At 41.5% G+C, this 12,466-nt stretch overlaps 1 protein-coding gene across 2 annotated transcripts; it reads left to right on the top strand.

Annotated features, from left to right (window-relative positions):
- Positions 1–275: 275 nt before the first annotated feature.
- On the top strand, positions 276–8,890 carry SERPINB1 (serpin family B member 1). Of its 2 annotated transcripts, none has more exons than XM_032116734.1 (7): positions 276–378; positions 1,739–1,914; positions 4,021–4,158; positions 4,961–5,078; positions 5,684–5,826; positions 6,520–6,687; positions 7,349–8,890. In XM_032116734.1, the coding sequence occupies exons 2-7, from the start codon at positions 1,747–1,749 to the stop codon at positions 7,748–7,750; spliced, it is 1,137 nt and encodes a 378-aa protein (XP_031972625.1). In that variant the 5' UTR covers positions 276–378; positions 1,739–1,746; the 3' UTR covers positions 7,751–8,890. The 2 variants fall into 2 exon arrangements, with proteins under 2 accessions (XP_031972625.1, XP_031972617.1); XM_032116726.1 differs by lacking the exon at positions 276–378 and adding an exon at positions 513–606.
- The last annotated feature ends 3,576 nt before the right edge of the window (positions 8,891–12,466 follow it).

Raw genomic sequence — 12,466 nt, 5'->3', positions numbered from 1 at the left:
TTACTTTCTTTGGAATGAAAAAACCAAGCGAAATAACTTTATAAAAGATGAGTGTAAATAGAAACACAGGGTCGAAAGGCAGAGACAAGCCTCCCTAGGCAGCCGGCGTGTCCTTGTCCCAGGGTCTAAAACACCTGGATCTCTTACCGCTGGCTCAAGGTGGGGGTTGTTGGTTAATTCCACTCCCTAAACTCCCTCGTCTCTCAGCCGGGAAACCGGGGACACCCGGACGGGAGTGGCCGCAGGTAACACCTGCCGTCCCGCCCCTGTCCCGCCCCCCGGCCCGGCGGGGTCCCCGCGGGCGACAGCGCGGTGTCACCGCGCAGCTCGGCTCCTTCCGATCCATCCCATCCCGCCCCGCTCTCCGCTGCCTGGCAGGTAGGCGGCCAAGCGGCCCTTGGCTGCGCTGGGGCTCCGCGGGGCTGTCCCCGCCCCTGCCCCCGGGACATCCTACGGGAAAGGGGCGGTAACGGGAACAGAAGGGGAAATTCTTCCTCGCCCCCTCAGCGGCGGGGTCTGCGCGGGGTGGGGGGCGCTTCTCGGGCACCGGGGGTGGGCACTGTCCAGCAGCTGGTTTGGGTGAAAGGCTTGCGCAGTGACGTGTAGGTAAGCGAAAGTGAAAGCACGCCTCGGGGCTTGGGTTTGGATATTTTTAGGGATGTTGGTGGGCTTTCTTTAGCCTATAGCTCGATAAGAACGTCGCAAAGCTGCCGGGTGTTTATCTGTCTGGCACGGAGGAAGCCCATAGTGGTATTTTGCAATTGCTGTAGAAAGACTGTGCAGGAAACACCCAAATTTTGGTGTAAACTCCTCCACTCAGCTGGCTCCGGAGAAGAAAAAAACAAGAGTCCGGCTGCAAGCAAGCACAGAGCAGCCGGAATCTGAGCTGGGCGAGCAGGCAGGTTGCACAGCATCCTGCGGTACCGCCACTGCCCTTGGGTGGGGTTTTGTGCCTGACCCGGCCCTTGCACCTTTCACCCTTCTCCAAGGGCCTGCTCTTGAGCATCTCCCCAAAATGCATCGCTGCTCCGTGTCAGCCCTGAGGCTTTGCCTGTTCTGCGCTTCGCTTGTGTCCTCGCCGGTCGGTGGGTCACCCGCCGCTCCCAGAGCCCCGGGCTCCCGCCCGTGTCCCGATGGTCCCGGATGCGGCAGGCAGGCAGCTCCAGTGCTCTCGGCGGCGCAGGCGGGGGACAGCCGTACCCTCCGCTGCTGAAAGTCAGCGAGTACCCAAGTCTTTGGCGGGGTTGACACAGCTCAGGGACATGGGGTTTGTGCCATGAAGACGGGCAGGTTGTTGAGAGGCGTCTGAGTGTCCCTGAGCAGATATTTTGAATGTCCTGTGTGCAGGATGCAGGTAGAGGAGCAGAGGGAATGCTGCAGAAGGAGAACCCTGATGGGTCCTGGGTCTGTGAGGCTGAGGGACTTTTGCAGTCTTACCAGCACATATAGTTCCAATTTCAGACCTGCAGGCAGGAATTTTTTTAAAAATAATGTCTTTAAAGTTAGTATGATAAAGAAGGTTGGAATATACAATTACCATGGAGAAAATCCCCTGCTTTTTCAATGTGACTGTTTTTTTTTTTTTAAAAGAATAAGGTGTACTGATAATGATATTCTTGCTGTTTCTGTAAGCAGCTGCATCCAGTTTAATCCAGTCTTTACTGTGTGAGTCACACAAGGTTAGACAAGATGTTTGAAGATTGTTTCCCAGGTCCTTATCAAATGTTTTATTTTTCAGCTATAACCATGGAGAACCTGTCTACTGCCAACAGCAGATTTGCACTTGATCTGCTCAGAAGGTTTAGTGAGGCCAACCCAACAGGAAATGTCTTCTTTTCTCCTGTCAGTATCTCTGCTGCTCTGGCCATGGTCCTTTTAGGGGCCAAAGGTAACACAGAAGCCCAGGTGTTGAAGGTTAGTAAAATAAAAGGGTCATTAATTTAATATTTTATTTACATTTAAAATGGTTGTGTTTTAGAAGAGGAAAGATGAAATGAGGGTATTTTTATGCGATCAGGACAGGATTTCTTCATGCACACTGAGTCTTCCTCACACTCTGCAGTTAATCACCCTCTGCCTACCCTGCTCCAAAGCCCTCTGCCTGTATTTTTTATGGCCTTTGTTGCTCATTTAATTTCCCTTGTTAATTCTTGAAGGAGAAAACGAATTGCATTAGTCAGTCTCCTTTCAAATTGATCATAATTTCCAGCAGCAAGGCTTTGTGAGTTTTCATGAGACATTTTGACAAACTATTACTTCATAACACAAGATCACCAATGGTGTGCTCATTGTTAGTAATTCTGTGTGTTTTGTAAAAAATCGATGGTATTATAGATATTAAGTGTAACAATTATGATGATACATGGTGATGCTACCTAAGTATCCATCTCTTACTATCAGCCAGGCACTCAGGTATCTTGAAGGAGCTCAGCCTGCATGGTTATCCTTATCATAGCCTTAGGTTGAGCAGGACAGTTTAAAAAAAAACTCCTTACAAATTGCAAAAATGGTGCATATAGGAGTGTGCCATTTTCCCCTGAAACCTCTGTCATGGAAGGGACTCAGTCATTGTTATTTTTGCACCCTCACCAGGCTACCGCCTGTAAAAGGGCGTATGAGTCTGCTCCTTGCAGTCATCATTGTGAGCTTGCCTATGAACAATTTCACCTTTGTATTCTGGACTTTAGGAGGAACTCTTTTATACTGTTGAGTGTTGCTGTGCTTACTCAATAAAATTACTTTCCCACTACTTGTTCAAACAGACTTTGAACATATTTCATGTAATCAGACTGACAGCCCCACCTAGGATAAACCTACTGACAGCAGAAATCATGCAAAATCAACTTGGGGGGGGAAATAAATGTCTTTCAACACAGTCACCCTCAGCAGGACGTGTTCCTGTACCATAGTACTTCACTTATGAACACAGTGCTAATTAAAGAGGCAGCAATTAGTAACTGTCGAGAGCTATTTGCAAGCACAGAGAAATTTGTTTCCGGGATCACGATGCTATTGTAAGGTTGCCTCCGTGATGTTCCTGCTCAGCCATTCATCTGTGCAGCACAGCTTGCACTGAGGTGGTCAGCAAGGCCTGAGCAAAAACCCAGTGAGAGAAAGGGAAGGCTTTCCTTTGAATCCAATGACTGCTTCACAGCAGTCTTCCCTACTGGGAAATGCATGGGTTAAGTTTGAGTGTGAATGTTCCTTCTTTGGTGTAGCCTTCCCTGTCTATGAGGTCTGGCAGCTTCTGCTGTCGTATCTATAAGCCTTGGCCAGCCAGCTTGCCTCTGGAAAAGGAGGTACTGGTAAAGAGAAATTGCAGAAATGTGTTTGATTTAAAGCTAATACTTTCTTAATACATATATATTTATATGTAAAAAAGTATCTATGGAGTATATATGTATTTATGGAATTATATTTTCATAAAATTATAAAAGATTCTTGCTCTAAGTTTTCTTAATACCTCACCTGTGTTAGTAGATTGTATATTCTGAAAATATACAACCCCAGGTTCCCTTGGGCCAAAGGGGGAACCAAGAAAGCAAAGGAGTCTCCATGGCATCATGTCTTTTTGATTCCTCACCTGGGAATGAGTTCTTGGGTCCAGTGGCCCACAGAGGAGAGGCCCACAGAAATGCAGACAGGACTGTTACTTTTGGTACCTTTTATGTCTCCAGAATGAAAGAAAGACAGTGAAAATGATGTATCAGAAATTAAATTTTGGGTACATCCCCGAAGAGTTGTGATCAAGAAGGGTTGTGATCAGGAGCTTCATCTGTGATCGTGTACAAACCAGGAGCACAATACAGGTGGCTGACAGGGGCAGCGTAGCACCCAGGGACAGTTTGATTCATTCTTTGAGATTTACAGAAGTCTCTAAGCAGCTTCCAGCCTTTTCCTTTCTCTTTCTTCAGCCTACCTACTGGATCCTGCCCTGCTGCATGAGACCTGCCCTGCAGAGACACCCTATGTTCTTTTAAGGCAATATTAACAGCAGCTAGTTCATTTCTTTTATTTCAGACACTTCATCTTGACAAAGTTGAAGGTGTTCATTCAAGATTCCAGGCTCTGGCTATGGATATAAACAGAAGCAATGCTCCCTATCTCTTGCGGCTGGCCAGCCGGCTCTTTGGAGAGAAGTCCTACAGCTTTCTGCCGGTACAGTGGTGCACATCAGGATGGCACGTGGTGGCACCTGGGGGGAAAATGCAGCTACTTGAGTATTTATGAAGTAGAACTATTGCCAGCCGTATTTCTAAACATTACTGGGCAGTTGACAAGAGTATTTCATACTTGCCCTGTGCATTTCCATAGCTGTGGGTATCTGTGCCTCTCAGCTAAAGGGTATAACACAGCAAACCCTTTTCTTTTCTTGTTCACTTCTGCTGTGCTTGGCCTCAAGAGAAGAATTGTTCGTCTATGTTCTTAACTTACAGTGACTATCATAACATCCCACTCTGTTGCAACCAGCTTTTTAGGTTGCAGCCATTTCTGTTCCTGTTGCAATCAGCTTTTTAGGATTTTCATTGGAGTAGTACCACATCACTTAAATATTTTGGAAAATGTTATGTATTTGGGAGGGCATATCCAATATGTTTTAACAACATGCCTCTTCACCAGTGAATTATAACTTTGTGTGCACATAAGTTGATATTTTTGTCCCCCCTTCAGCTATTTTGGAGAGTTTTCTTTTATCCTAGCTGTGCTTGAGCACAGGAGCCTGTTTCAGGAGAATGATAGGTAAATATTGCGCATCCCATCAGCTCTAGACATGGCTGGTGTACTATGAGGCTTACTCTAAGAGCGGGGAAAAAACCTGTTAACTTCAGAAACCCCCACGCAACACTGTTAGAGCCCCACCTCAGAGCAGGTGACAATCTCGTACACTTTATCCACCTCATAATTAGATGTTTTCTTACCTGCATGCAGTGAAAGCTATTCTTATCATTCCAAAATCTAGGATTTCCTGACTAATACACAGAAATTATATGGAGCTGATTTGGCTACAGTTGATTTCCTTCAGGCTTGTGATAAAGCCAGGAAAGAAATTAACCAGTGGGTCGAGGAGAAAACTGAAGGTAAACTACCTTTTTGTTAATAACCAGCAGTGTTTCGTATCTTGGGAGCAGGAATGGGCTTTATTCTCTTCTGTCTTTACAACAGCTTAATTCTGCCTTGGGATATTCATTTGATGCATGGACAGAACCAGAAATTACCTAGGCAAGGCATTTAAACAGTTCCATGAGTCCTGAGAGTTTTCCATTTTGTTTTTCTGTTCAAACCATGAGTGCAGGAGAGATGCCTAAACATGGAGTTGTACTCATGAGCTGGAGAATTTGTTTAAGTCAGTCCTGGTCCATATTGTATATATATTTCTAAATTCAGTGTTCCTTAATGTGGGTGTTCTGTAGTTCTTGTATGACAAGTAGATGAGTTGCACGTGAAAGTTTAAACTAACAATATTACATTTCCAACAAATCACTGTATATCAACAGTTATAGTGGTGTGTACTATTAAAAAGCATGGTGAAGTAGAGGGGCAGGTATTGAAATACATGTTATTACAGGTAGAGATTAGTTTTATATTTTAGTATTTCTGTGGTATCCATTTCTCTATGTATGTTTTATATGCCATCAACTTATTACATGATTTTGTTATGACTTTTTTTCTGTTGTCTCTGAAGGCAAAATCCCTGATCTGCTGTCTGAAGGCTCAGTTGATAGCATGACCAAGCTGGTACTGGTGAATGCTATTTATTTCAAAGCGAACTGGGCAGAGAAATTTCAAGAAGCTGACACCACTGATGCACCATTTCGGTTAAATAAGGTAATACAGATATGTCTTGGTAGGATACATGTAATGGAGAGGTCAGATAATATGGGTAGTAACATGAAGCTTTGCTTACAGATAAAATAATTAAGAAATACAAAGTCATTTATGAATATTTTAATTATTTTTTATGGATTTTAGTATTTTTCTGTATTCAGCAAGCTATTTGTTGTCTCACTTACTGGAATAGTATCAGGGACAATTCTCACCTATAGATTAGGACTTAGTGATATTTCTGTCTGCAGTAGATCATCAGCTAAGAACTGTGTCTGTGATGCTAGGTAAGCAGTATTAAAATGACGACATTTTGATTAAGCCCCATCTTCTTGTTCTATATTATGTTTATGTTATTAGATTTACAAGTTACTGTATGCAATCTTCTGCTTTATGCTAAACAGAGTTGATGTTTGTTGGCTTAACATTTTCATTTTTGGGCACAGCAATTTGAAGAAACTGTTTCAGTTTCTGTGAGGACTGTGCTATAGAAGCCAAAGGAGAGACAAATAATACAAACACGTTATTTCTTCAGAAGAAACTCTTATTAAACAGGGAGTCAGAAGTCTGAAAAAAGCAGTTCTATAATGGAGGAAAAGTGTTTACAAAAATGCAGTTTTAACTTAATTGTTTCCTATCAGTTCTTCAAATGAGTATTTCCTTAACTGTTACTTTTGGTGCCTTTTATCCATCCAGAATGAAAGAAGGACAGTAAAAATGATGTATCAGAAAAAGAAATTTAATTTTGGGTACATCCCTGAGGAGAAGATCCGTGTTTTAGAGCTGCCTTACGATGGAAGAGAACTTAGTATGATCATCCTCTTACCTGATGACACTGAAGAGGACTCCACTGGACTGCAGAAGGTGACCCATCTAAGCTAATGCAGTTGTTCAATGTTCTTAAGTTCAGCCTTTCAAAATTAAAGCCTTGATGAACCCATGTTCTCAGAGCACCAGATCTATCAAGTGTATTTTTAGACAACTCTCTACTAGTAGAGCAATAAAGAAAAAATGGGTGTACTGCATCAGGAAGAGAAGTTGTGTTCTGATTTTTTAGCTTGTGTTCATGTGTCTTCTCTTTCAGTAGCTTTGAAAGTCTTTATTTTCTTAACTGTGAAGTAGTGAGACTGTTTTCCATTAAACGGCCAGCTTCTTTGAGCTCTCTGATTATGATTTTTGTTACTTGTTTTTAATTAGGTAATTCCATTCAAGTAGATTAAACAGTAAGAAGACTGGGTTGCTGTCGGTGCAAGTTTTTCCCTTCTGTACACTGCAGCGAGAAGGAAATGTCTTTGTAAAGTATTACTTTGCATTACTTTGTAAAGTAAAAACTGCACTGACTCCACTTAATTTTAATAGTATTTTTTTGATCTCTATTTAGCTATCAAAGATACGGGTATGTTCACTTTTGTATAGCTGCTTTACCATTTTAAAATAGTGTTCTATAAATAAAACCTCATAAATGTTACTGAAAATGAAATACTACACTGGTGATAAGTCATGATCTCTGTCCTTTGAATTCTAGATGGAAAAGCAGCTTACCTCAGAGAAGCTCCAGGAATGGACACGTCCAGAGCATCTGTATTCCGCTGACGTTCACGTGCGTTTGCCAAAGTTTAAGCTGGAAGAAAGCTATGACCTTAAATCAGATTTAGCTGCTATGGGCTTGCTGGATGTATTTGACAGTGGCAAGGCTGACTTGTCAGGAATGTCAGGGGCATGTGACCTCTTCCTCTCTGAAGTTGTCCACAAGGCTTTTGTGGAAGTGAATGAGGAAGGCACAGAAGCTGCAGCTGCCACTGCTGGCATTGCTATGCTCTGCATGGTCATAGAAGAGGATTTCAATGCTGACCATCCTTTCCTTTTCTTTATTCGCCACAACCCAACACAAAACATACTTTTCTTGGGCAGATATGCTTCCCCATAAAAGAAAACTTAGCATTTGCAGCATTGGTAATGAAAGCTTTGTTCCTGATTGAGTTAATCCTCCTGTCATGGGTTCCTAGTAACTTGACTGAGATTCTGCCTTTCCCATTAAAACAACCCCGGCGAAATGGAGGAGTAATTTATTTTTTTTCTTGAGATTGACATAATTTTTAATTAAACAAGGAAAATATTGACTGTAGGCAGAAGAAATATTGGAGCAGAAATAAATTTTCTTGGAAGAAATGCATGTCTCTTAAAGCACAGGATCACCCTTTATGCATCCTCACATGGGTTATTCTGTGTTGACAGCTCCCCGTTGCGATACCAGTCACTCCTTAATAATCCAATCACTCCTTATGCACATATACTAGGTTGTTCTTACAAAACTATTCCTCTCCTAAAATCTTGCTTTACAAAAATACTGTAATAAAATCATTCTAGGCACCAAAAGGCATGTCTTGAACAGCTGAGTTTACCCAGTTCTGTCGTGAAATAGAAGGTCAGATAACATTTGTTTAGAGACATCTATTAATAGAGAAAGGATTAAGCTATTTAAACAAAAGTAACCCCTTGAAGTTAGTAGCCAGAAAACTTGCAACACAGCTTTTGAATGAAAAGGGAAAAAATAAGTAAGAACTTTAGGTGAGATGTTTAAAGAGGATTTTTAAAATTTAGACTGGTGCCATTCTAGTTACTGAAAACATGAACATTTTTCAGGGATTAGAGGTTTTGTGTGCCTTTTCAAAAGTTCAGAAACTGTCAATATGACATTAGATTCTGACCAGAAGCTATATCATTCCCAAAAGATATTTTAGCTTCCCAGAGGATGACTGGGCGTGATCTGCAAGAACTATCTTATGTGCTTCTTTATTTACAAGGATTCTACATTTACTGAGCTGACTTCTACTGCCTCTTTATGCTCAAATCTCTGGTACTGTACCACAGCCTTATTCCTGGGAGCCAGTGTAATTACATACTGTTGTGTTCTGTGTTTATTTTTGGAGGTTATTTGCTTGTTATCTTGGGTACTGTAACATTTACGTGTACAACCTCAGCTCAGAGTGGGACACAATAATTTATATAATTGCAAACTGTATTTTAATCTTGTCTTTAAGCAAGAAATAAAAGTCTTCTACTTAAACTTTTGTTCCAAAAGGCGATTTTTTGCATGCAGTTTAGTATTTCAGAGTACCAAAATAACAGTCTGAAGAGCAGATCCAAAGAAAACCACTGGTGCAGCAGGTGCGACCAGCTGGCTGAAGTTGTTCAGAGTAGGTGAAAATACTGAAAACCAAATTGCTCAACAGAAGAGATGATTGCATGAACCAGCAGCTTCCCCTGGAAGTGTGAGCCGAGCTGCTCGCCCCCACAGGGAACAGGGGCAGTCACAGATTTACGAAATGGCACAAGCATTTGGTCTGCAATGCCCAGTTGCAAAGGCTCTGGTAGGCTTGCAAAGGAGAGAGAGCGTATTGCAGCCTGCAGATGTGAATGCACCCCTTCAAAAACACGACACTGAAAACCCAGTACCTTGCAAACAAAAAGTACTAGCAAAAAACCCATGTAAAAATTTGGAACACTTTGATGTTGGGTTAGTTCTGGGTTTCTGGGCCTTGTCTTCAGCATTTTAGCAAAAAAAGGTGCTGCTGCCACAGACGGGGTTTGCCAAAGCAAGGCTCAAAAACTCCATTTTAATTACATCCTTATCTTTATTGGCACAAACTCAGTCAATGCATGCAGGATACATGACTGAAGGCCATTAGAGCAGTAATTACCAGGAAATCAGAAGAAAGATAAAACCTTGCATAATTGTACAAATCAGCGTAGCTTTATGAGGAGACTGATGTCTCTCTGTATTTATTGTGTTGGTATCTGAACCATTACATTGAGACAAGTTTGGTTTTCTACAGACAGGGTGCACAAAATAAAGTCTCGGCAATAAAAATCTCAATAAAATCAGCTTCACATCCAACAATTTAAAAAAACCCAGCAAGCTTACTGGCCAATATTCCCCTGCCATATTTTATGTCCACAATAACATGGTTGTGTTTTTCCTTAGTACTCCTTGTTTTTTTCCTGTGCTCTTGTCAGAACAAATGACTGATGAGGGCTGACTCCAGCAGAGAAAACTGGCACGCCATCTGTATTCACATTTCTAAATAATAATATGCTGCTTCAATGACCTTGTGAGAAGGATTTTGTTTGTAGAACTACTGAATGAACACAGGCCTCGCTGAGTTCAAAGCAGGGTAATTTTGAGTACAAGATGCTCTAACTGAGGAAAAAGGTAGAAAATGTAATTTTAATGTGTTAAAGATACACAAGATGAGAGTATGTCACATCACAAGTCTCAACACAAAATCAGGAGCTTACCCTTAGTCTTAGCTAGGTAGCAGTCATAAGTCCACGCCCACCACATTAAAAAATACTGCTTACAAAATTTTTGGTTTATGTTAACCCTGAGGAATGCAACATTAAAAAGTCAGCCTGACTGCAGTTAAACTTCCTAGGAGGGAAATGCTAACTTCTTGAGCACTTTGAGTACTTGAGTACTCTGTTCAAAACCAATTTGCAACAGGCTGCTGGTTTAAGTAGACAGCATGCAAGTTTCTTCCAGAGGAACAGGGGATAGCAGTAGCTGGATTTCCTTCTCAGTTTTGGCCTCTCCTAAGCAGACCAGGCTTTACAACAAGACAAAACTCAGAGATATTTGCTCACTGTGCTGTGATGAGTAATCTAAACTTTGTACTGCTGCCAACACACTTCTCAGGAGAGCCCTTTGGTTTTGGTAATTTAAACAGAAAAACCACCACCACCACCCACCACCAACTGTCTGCTTTTCGTCTGATTCATGCAGTTGAAATTGCTCATCCTAACAAGTACATACCATAGAGGGGATAAGGAGGATAGTTATCTCTGGGTTTCACGTCACCTTATACTAGAGATAAACCTAGATGAGTTAACTCAGACCATGTTAGTTATACTTTTGCTGTTAAATGTTGGTATGTGTCTACATATGACCAAAATCCTGGTAAAGTATATAAACCTGATCAAGTCTTGGAGATGGATGTTTGTCTTGATTTCATATGGTTCATTATGGTTTATTACAGAAATAAGACCAGTCCAGTTGCCTTGCACGTATTGAGATAAAAAGGTACAATTGGAATCAGAACTGTGCTTTTGGTTTGGATTTTTTCATTTATTTGTTTGGTTGGTTGATTTTATTTTGGTTGTTTCAGGTTTGTTTTGTTTCTGTTTGGTGGGTTTGTTTTTTTTTAACCATAGTGAACCACTAGCTCTGTCATATTATCTCATGGACCATCTAAATGCATGTTGTTAGCCATATTCATTAAGAGGCCTATGCAATCCCAGACTACCTAGTAACAATAAAAGACAAAAACCACAGCCAAAATCCTGGAGAGCACAGCCTGTCTGGAAACATGCCGAACATGCAGAGTGGCTGCTGGCAATTCAGATAATGAACTTGCCACAGCAGCCAGAAAATGTATCTTCAGGATAGACAGGAATTCAAACAATCAGCTTGCACAAACACTTTCATTTTTAAGTCATTTAATGGAAAATGCTAGGCAATCATTTTGGCTAAGGGCTTTTCTCTCAACATGAGAGAAAATGCTCACAGAAAAGGGAAAAAAATGCAGTCCAGAGGTTAAACTGAAGGTTTAAACTCTTTGTGCATGGAAAACAAGACAAGAAAAACAAAATACAAGTAATGATTTCACATAAATATTTAGTATAAAAGCCCAGACAACTCCTTGCCAGCTCTATCATCCAAATTTTTATCTGTGAGAGTCAAACAAGCTAAATGATGGAAACAATATTCATTAGGTAATTTTCTAAAAGACCCCTGCAGTGGAACTCATTTGGGGCATTATTTAACTGATATTTCTGTTGTGGCTATCCGTATCTTTGACATGGGCATGTTACTACTGGGAGAAGCAACATACAGTACAATTTGCTTCTCAAAGTATTGAATACTCCAACATGGAATGTTTATGGCATGGCCTTTCTCATCATCTACACTGTTTCTTAGTGGGCCAACTTATGTAAGAGAAAAAGAGATTGAGGCATAGTGGATTTTGATGGTGTTTCTTACAGCAGAAGCAACTGTGACCTGATGGGATACAAATCTCATCCCAAATTTTCCAGTGACACTGCAATATCTGGTATTACCTTACAGCTCTACACTCCGAAGGTAAATAAATACACCACTATATCAGCATGCAACTCATAACCATTTTTGCCCTTCAGTGAACTTCTCAGGGTAAACCCCAGGTAGTCAAAAGCCAGAAAACAAAGAAACGTGCTTTGTGATTTTTAATTTCATTCTTTCAACTTGTGCTTTTGAAGCAGTTTCACTAAGAGATTGGCTTCTGCTTGTTGAAAGCAGCATTGCCAATCCTATGTGGAGACTGTATACATCTTCCTGAGAGGAAATGGATGTTTTTGCCTTAGGTCTGTTTTGGAGGGATGGGAGATGGTGCGGGGTGAAATGTCCATCTGTGAGTGCATCTGGTCCTGATGGATTTTTAATGGAGCATGGAGTTCTTCAGAGGAGATGACCCTCTTTAAGGGAATATAAAAGAGATGCACATCAGCAGCAGGGAGACAGCAGGAAGCAGCCACTCTCCAGTGCTGCTAATTACCACAAGGAGGAAGCGAAAAGGTAAATAACACTTTGCTTGGAGAACAGCCATGA

The sequence above is a fragment of the Corvus moneduloides genome, chromosome 1 (assembly GCF_009650955.1).
Source record: "Corvus moneduloides isolate bCorMon1 chromosome 1, bCorMon1.pri, whole genome shotgun sequence".
In the NCBI taxonomy this organism is placed as follows: Eukaryota; Metazoa; Chordata; class Aves; order Passeriformes; family Corvidae; genus Corvus; species Corvus moneduloides.
The sequence above is the reverse complement of the archived record's forward strand: the minus strand, read 5'-3'. Positions and strand labels throughout refer to the sequence as shown.

Excerpts from the sequence above, each read along its gene's own strand:
- SERPINB1 (XM_032116734.1), top strand. The coding sequence starts at position 1,747 with ATGGAGAACCTGTCTACTGCCAACAGCAGATTTGCACTTGATCTGCTC. Across the intron at positions 1,915-4,020 it reads CAGAAGCCCAGGTGTTGAAG|ACACTTCATCTTGACAAAGT; the intron begins GTTAGTAAAATA and ends CTTTTATTTCAG. Across the intron at positions 6,688-7,348 it reads ACTCCACTGGACTGCAGAAG|ATGGAAAAGCAGCTTACCTC; the intron begins GTGACCCATCTA and ends TTTGAATTCTAG.